This window comes from Macadamia integrifolia, chromosome 4 (genome assembly GCF_013358625.1).
Source record: "Macadamia integrifolia cultivar HAES 741 chromosome 4, SCU_Mint_v3, whole genome shotgun sequence".
Taxonomy (NCBI): Eukaryota; Viridiplantae; Streptophyta; class Magnoliopsida; order Proteales; family Proteaceae; genus Macadamia; species Macadamia integrifolia.
Genome location: NC_056560.1, coordinates 18,105,874 through 18,113,360, shown reverse-complemented (window position 1 = coordinate 18,113,360; position 7,487 = coordinate 18,105,874). Strand labels below are relative to the sequence as shown.

The 7,487-nt window shown below is 36.1% G+C and overlaps 1 protein-coding gene across 1 annotated transcript; it reads right to left on the bottom strand.

Annotated features, from left to right (window-relative positions):
- Positions 1-3,498: 3,498 nt before the first annotated feature.
- Positions 3,499-6,234, bottom strand: LOC122077276 (PLASMODESMATA CALLOSE-BINDING PROTEIN 3-like). Its single transcript, XM_042643166.1, has 4 exons — positions 5,867-6,234; positions 5,134-5,373; positions 4,986-5,022; positions 3,499-4,146 (listed from the first exon to the last, which is right to left on the bottom strand). The coding sequence occupies exons 1-4, from the start codon at positions 5,916-5,918 to the stop codon at positions 3,819-3,821; spliced, it is 657 nt and encodes a 218-aa protein (XP_042499100.1). The 5' UTR covers positions 5,919-6,234; the 3' UTR covers positions 3,499-3,818.
- Between the last annotated feature and the right edge of the window lie 1,253 nt (positions 6,235-7,487).

Genomic DNA, 7,487 nt, shown 5'->3' with positions numbered 1-7,487 from the left:
AAAAAACAAAAACAAAAACAAAAGAAAAACTCAGGACCTGTTATCTAATTTTGTTCAATGATTGGAGAAGTTATTCTCCCTCAAGAGTTTGCAAATCTGGGAATATAACAGCCTCAGCCTATTGGCCCTTCTCTCATCTTGAACATTTGGAATCCTGATCCTGTTTGGGCTTCTGTTTCCATCAACTTAGGATAAGGTTCTCTGAAATGCAAATCATGAAGGTTGGAGGTGCTCCTTGAATTAGGAATCTGATCCAAACATCACAGGTCAGGTTGATGAGTTGTAATATTGGGAGTTTCAACTTAAGAAGGATCAATTATTTCTGATTTACAGTATCAGGCCCTGCTCTAGATTGGTGTTGGATTCTATTTCTCTGATGTTAATTCTTGTTGTCTTCTTTGATGTTGAGTCTCATTGTTGTCTTGTTGAAAGTAAAAAGACAAGGAAGAAAAGTGAAAACTGTTTGGAAAAGAAAAATTTTGTAATAGAGAGGGGTGGGAACAGTTTGTCAAGAGAGAGAGAGAGAGAGAGAGAGAGAGAGAGAGAGAGAAGAAAAGGATGGAATATGATATTATAAAAAAAGTGTGTATTTGATGCATGAGGCTCCTGCATGTGTAAGGTCCGGTGGGTGAGAATTACACAGCTTTACTCTCTATTATTCCCCTTTATTTATGAATGTCCAAAACTAGCCTCAAACTTACAACCTTGGTCCAAAATGTTCCAAAAAATTAGTCTCTCACCATGGTTTTGTCAACCATCGATCTATCATCCCAAATTTTAATTTATTAATAAAACGATCAATTTTCTATCACTCATGGTGAAAAAAAAATCTCTTCACCAAAGGGTTCTGATGCTTAGATGAGAGTGAGACTCTCTGATAATAGTGTCAAAAGAATCTCTTCACCTGTAACAACAATTTTCCTTCTTAAAGTGTGATAATTTATTTTCGTTCTTTTTTATCATATGGACCCCACGTAAATGATAAATTATTGCGGTGATTGGTGTGACATGAGAGATTTCTCCCATGACAAGGCATGGCATGGGGAACTCCCCCAGTCCCGGTACGTATTTCTCTGTACCAACTACCAAATGCTCTTTACATCTCGGAATGTGCTAAAGGATGTCTCGACCCGGAGGCCCGGGATTGCATCCCTGCGTGAGAAGCCCCATCTATCAGATATAGGTGTCGGCAATCCAAGACCATAAATGAAAGCGAGTCTTGGACTTTGTGATCTTCAAAGCCCTACCCCATGATTTGACAAGCCTCATCTTTTAATCTAGAGATGGGAGAGATAACTAATCCAACACTACAACTGGAGTCAATCTTGGACTTTGTGATCTTCAAAGCCTACACCTCCTCCCCCACTCTCTTTTTGCCTTTTTTTCTTGTATGATCCCCCCGCCCCATCCCTTTTGAAGGTTGATATGAGAGCCCTGACTGCCATCCTTTTCAAATCACCAATGGGCTCAAATACGAAAACTCTCGTGGTTTAAAAAAGTTAGATGCAGCGATAAAGGTTAAATCATAAAACCTCACTTTGTGAAGTAAAAAATCATATTCCTTCTAAGCCAACTACACTAATCTCTTGGGGTTCAAATAGAGCAATTCAATCATTAAGTCCATATAAATCATTTCATTGCACAACCCATCATGTGTTAATTGTACAACACATGGATGGTTAAAAATTTACTATTCTAATGGTTCACGATTCTTACATTAGTTACCACAATATTATATATATCTTTATTTATGTCCATATATTTATGTCCATATTTTTGATTTTTAATAGTTGTCGGATTAACTCTATAGAGACACTATCGTAAGTTTTTATCCCACAGTTTTTAAATCGTTTCATGATTCTCCTATTTAAATAAATAGTTATTGATGTGAATCTTTCTAACATATTACCAAGTTGGTTCAATGTAATAGTAATTTCTTGTCTCTTATGGGTTTCAATAACTCTCTCCCATGATTTCATAGAATAACTCATTGCAACTTTGAATTCTTCTCTTCTATACATGTGGCATTTTCTTTATGCTCACAACTAATTAAATAACTTGATTCCTAAACTCTTTCACACTTTTTTTGGTACTTAATTTGAACATGATACTTTTACCTACTTTCATCCTCCTCAAAAGTTTCTTTTACTTTAAATTTCTTAATTTTGTACTTATCTACATCACATAATATCTTGATGGATAATGCAATAATCTGACATACTATCGCTCAAAATGTCTTCATTGGTACATTGTAGAAATAATTTTTCCATTCCTCCTTAATATCTTCATCCGTTATTAATACTTTGTCAACTTCACTTTTAATATATCTAACAAGATTTACAAATAATAATAATAATAATAATAATATAAAAATAAATAAATAAAATAAATAAATAATCTAACATGATTGAAATCTCTACTTTTTCTTTTCCCTCATTTTAACTATCTTATAAACATTTTTTTTCCTTTATCTTCTTCTTTAAACCTTCTTAACTTCATTTCTAACAAACTTATCATTTTTAAATCCTTTATAACACCCTTCAATGCTCTTACCAATTTGTAACATACCCAAAAAAAAAAAAAAAAAAATACTAACACCCTTCAATGCTTTTTGAAAGAAAGGAAAAAAAAATAACTTTCAATGCTTATACATTCGGACCCACATCATCCGAACCATTCGCAGACTTATGGGCCAATGAATAAAAGCCAAAAAAAAATTGTACCAAAAACAAAAAAAAAAGAATCAATGCCATAAAAAAATGTCTCCATACCGATGGTTGAGGGAAGGTCCCCACCAAAGGAAACTTTTTCACTAGTGCGCATATCTTTAGGGACTCGTCACAGCTACTTTACAAGTTCTGCGCACCATACAATTATAAAAAGGGATTGCCTCTTCTATTCGTTCTATTTACGCACCGCCCATCTAAACCCTCAAAAGAATTTTTTTTTTCCCACCTCGAATATCTGGAGCTTTTTAGTTCCCACAATAACTAAGAAAAAAAGGAATATGAATGTGTACCAATCTAGGGAAAAGCATCCAATGACTGAAACTACTAGACGCCTGTAAAGTAAGAACCCTAATTTTTTTGGTGAAAAGAAACCCTAAAAACCTGTAAAGTAAGAACCCTAAATTTTTTTGGTGAAGAGAAACCCTAACTTAACACAAGTCTCACTACAATCTGCACCCTTTATTTGTACCACAGGTCCACAACTATGGGTGGAAACTTTTGTATAGTTTGTAGACCCAAAATCATCTGTCACAAATGTTAAATTTCAGCTCAATAGGAAACAGAGAATTCAATTCAAGATCATGACGAAAATAAATGATTGGTTTTAAGTATCCAATTGCAAAGGGACAATCCAGACCATTTTCTAAATATCTAATGGTCAGAATTCCCACATCATGATCCGCATGGCACAACTATGTAAGAATCCACGTGGCATCAGGCAGGGATTACCTATATATACTCTCCTCTATGTTAGATCATCCATAAAACCTTTTGCCAGAACAAAAAACACTCTTAAAGAGCATGGAAGATACAAAGAGATTAGGTTCCATTCCACCAGGAGCTCATCACCACCAAAAGATCACACCCGGCTTTTCTACATAATATGAGGAAAGAACGAGAGAGAGAGAGAGAGAGGAAAAAAAAAAAAAAAAACCCTAGTGGAGAATGTTTCTAGATGGTTCCCTTAAGCACACTAGTGTATAATCAATCACATGCATACCATCATCTTTGCTGCAGCATCATCTCATCCACACATCAAAGCCCAACATTCTCCATCCACCATCAAGAACCTTTTGTCACTTGTCCCCTTCAAGCCCACAAGAAAAGGAAGCCTGAGAACCAAAGGGCTAGCAAAAGGGAGAATAAGTTGTGTTGTAAGGCATGGCCAGCACCAGTGCCATCTGTGTTGATGCCAGTAGTACTTGAAGGACCTAAACCAGAGCCAATCCCTCCTATGATCCCTCCAGTGGTAGTAGTAGGAGTTGTGCCTGTGCTAGTAGTGGGAGTGGTGGTTGTAGGAGTGGTTCCTGTAGGAGTAGTTCCTGTAGGAGTAGTTCCTGTAGTTGGAGTTGTAGATGGGGTTGTGGTGGTTGGTGTTGTTCCAGTTGTTGGGGTTGTAGTACTGGTTCCTGCAGCACTGAACAATGACAAGAGAAAAAGAGAAGAAGATGATCAGAGATTCAGATAACTTGGCCCAGAGAACCTGAAACCAGAAACCATATTATTATTAGGAGACAAAACTATAACAGCTGTAAAGCCTGAATATGAGGAAGACCCCAGAGCTCCATTGTCATCCCACTCAAGTAAAGTGCCCAATCAATCCCAAGGGGATATAATTAAAAACCCCATCCAAATCTAATAGTAGAAATCACATATGCAGACCCTAAGAAGGAAAACCCTAACACATAAGCAGGTTGAGAGAGCCAGAGAGCAGAGACCTTAATTTTAGGCTATTATGTATGAGAAGAGCCTCTGCGTTTCACGGATGGCTTCATAATTTATTACAAAAACGTCATCAAAATGCAAACTTCATAAGAAAAATGGCTTAGGAGTTGGGACTAAAGTCAAGTACAGACTCGTAGATTTCAAAAGGCTATAAACTTTACATCTGAGATTAAAAAAAGGAGAGATACCCACCCACCAGCTTGCTTCTAAGAAAATAATGGAAAAAGAATTAGATCTACTTTAGGTGAGGAAATAGATTTCTTGCAAGACATCAACCAAATGCTTAGCTGGAAGCCTAGAACCGCAAATAAAAGGGCAAACCAGTAAAACAAGAAATAGCCAACTTTACTAGATTTACACTAAGTTAATGAATTAAGGGGGGAAAAAAAAAAGACAGACAAGAAATCCTAGATTCACAGGAAGAACACACTTTTTTGGCAAATTATTAACATACATTCTCATCCAAGCTTGAAACACCATCCCTTCCCCCAAAATGAAAAAGAAAGTAAAAAAGAGAGGTGATGATAATACCTTGGGGTTGCAGGAAATATACAAGAACCACTAGGGCCTGTAAGTCACAAGAAAGAAGATATCAACAAAAGAGAGAAAAAGATATATTATCAGAGGGAACAGAGAGAAGTTGAGTGAGGGGCCTGGCCTATTCAGTTTTTTTGCTTACTTGGGTCAGTTGTGACAGCTTGGGCAGCACCAGAAAAATCACAGGTCCCTGAAGCTTGACTCTTCCTCTGGAAGTAGCTGTTGACAGCATAAGAGCAATGGGCCTTCACAGTGTTAGGCTGGTAACAAGCCCCAGATTGAAGGATGGGTGAGCAGTCAGCTCCAGCTCCACAAGCATAATCTAAGGCCTTCTGAGAAGCTGTGTCACTCACATCACTCCTACAAACACACCAGTTTGCACCTAACAAAAGCCACCCAAAAAAAAAGAAAAAAATGAATAATAATAATAAAGTTCAGCCCATCAATACAAACCAAACCAGGGAAAAGAATCTGCAAAAAAAAAAACCCACAGATCTCAACTGAGAAAAAATCTAAAGAAATGAAGAAATAAAAAAAAAATTAAGAATTTATCCATAAATACATATAAAATAAAGTCTAGAGCACCATCAAAACCTTTTTCAGCTATATAAAGTAAAAAAGAAAAAAATGTAATGGAAAAACCGAGTCCAAACAAGGAAAACAGAGATGGAGAAGGAGAAAACCCATGTTCAGAGGGGGGAAATAAGAAAAGATAAAGGGTCCTAAAGACTATTCTTCATATTGCAGAAGCAAGGGAAGAAACTCAAAAGAGAAGAAGCTACACTCTGAAGAAAAAAAAAATGTAGGGCAACAAATTTAAGATCCTCAAACTCACATTAAAAAGAAAATAAAAAACATATAATCTAAGAACTTACTTGAGTAACCAGTCATGGCCAAGATAAGTACCACAATCACTAAAACATCCATGATTGAAACCAGAATAATCACAAAAAAGAGAAATTAATGGTGTCCTGAGAGGGTTGGTGCCTTGAAATCAAGAAGCAGTGAAGATAGAGAAAAACTGAAATCAAGAATCCGAAAAAGAGAGAGAAAGAGAAAGAGAAAGAGAGAGAGAGAGAGAGAGAGTAACAAAGTGGAGTAAGAAGTTGTGGGGAATGGAGACCTCTAGAGTCTGAGATCTCTAGACGATATATATGAGGGAGAGATAAACCATGTAAAGACGGTGGAGCTGTGTTGTGGTGGTGTACTGGTGTCTGTTTCTGTGTTTTTTTTTTTTTTTTTTTTCTCCACATATCTATTTTTACTTTATTTTTTCTAGAGACAGAGGTGTCTAGGGAGGCGAGCATGATCAGAGCTTTGTTGTGGTGGGCGTGGTCTAATAAAACGGTCATAAACCCATGAGGAGGATCAAAACTTAACCCATCTTAGTTGGTAGAGTTAGCGGGTCCCATACAATTTATTCTCTACTACTTTCATGAATTCTGATGCGCTGTCCACTGTGACTTCCATTATGGGAGTGTCTTTTTTCTTCCTACCCTTCATTTTCAGAGTATAATCTTCATTCATTTTCTTACCACCCAAAAAATACTTATTTACGAAAAAACCCCATTTATTTCTTATTACCTATAGTACCCTCATCCAGTCACATTTAAGGAGTCAGCATCGCAGTCTCGATCCAAGTCTTATAGCCAATACGTGAGTCCTTGACCCCGGTGAGACCCCATACTGACGCACTCTGTTTCGCTGTTGCAAAGGTGTCAATCTGTGTGATTTCAATTTGACGTAGAGTCATAGGCATGGTTTTAAGTATTGGTATTAGATTGGTCGATTTTATTAATTTTATCACTGATCCAGACTGATATAAGAGCGACAACATATCGATATTAATACCAATACTAATAAATCATTGGGTGTAGGTGATCGAAAATTAAAATCAAACTAGAATGCAATTTTAATATCCATATAAAGGTGGTTCAATTTTGATATGGTTTTTATTCAGTTTTATAAACAGTTCTTTACTTAGGAAAACTTTCTCTTGGTATATTATATACTAAGATATAAAATATATAATTAGTATAACTAGTCAATAATTCGGTTTGAGAATCCGTGATTTGGTACATTTTGATTTTTTACACCAAAAGCATTATTGATTATTTATTATGTTTGGTTTCAGTTTCAAATTGACACCCTTAAATCCATGTGGGTATCATTGTTAATGTAACTATTTCTCAGATTGTGATTGGTGCTCCCACATTGGAGCATGCGAACCCCTTTCCCTTGTTTTTTATTATACTTTTTTTTTTCAAATGACGAGTATCCAGACCTTTGGCCTGACTAATCATTTCCTTTTTATCACACAACTCGGCCAATCTTGGCTAAAATTGACCTAAGTTAAATTAATGCCTAATGATCAATTGTTTTCTAGTAATATTCTATTTGGGGAGGGTTTCCCACAACACCAAATGTAATAATGAATATGCACACCACACTTTGAAGAATTGGTATCATTAAAGGTATATTAGAATTTGCAAAAAT

Coding starts and splice junctions, on each gene's coding strand:
- LOC122077276 (XM_042643166.1), bottom strand. CDS start 5,918: ATGGATGTTTTAGTGATTGTGGTACTTATCTTGGCCATGACTGGTTAC. Junction 5,374..5,866: donor GGCCATGACTGGTTACTCAA/GTAAGTTCTTAG, acceptor GGCTTTTGTTAG/GTGCAAACTGGTGTGTTTGT. Junction 5,023..5,133: donor AGCTGTCACAACTGACCCAA/GTAAGCAAAAAA, acceptor TGTGACTTACAG/GCCCTAGTGGTTCTTGTATA.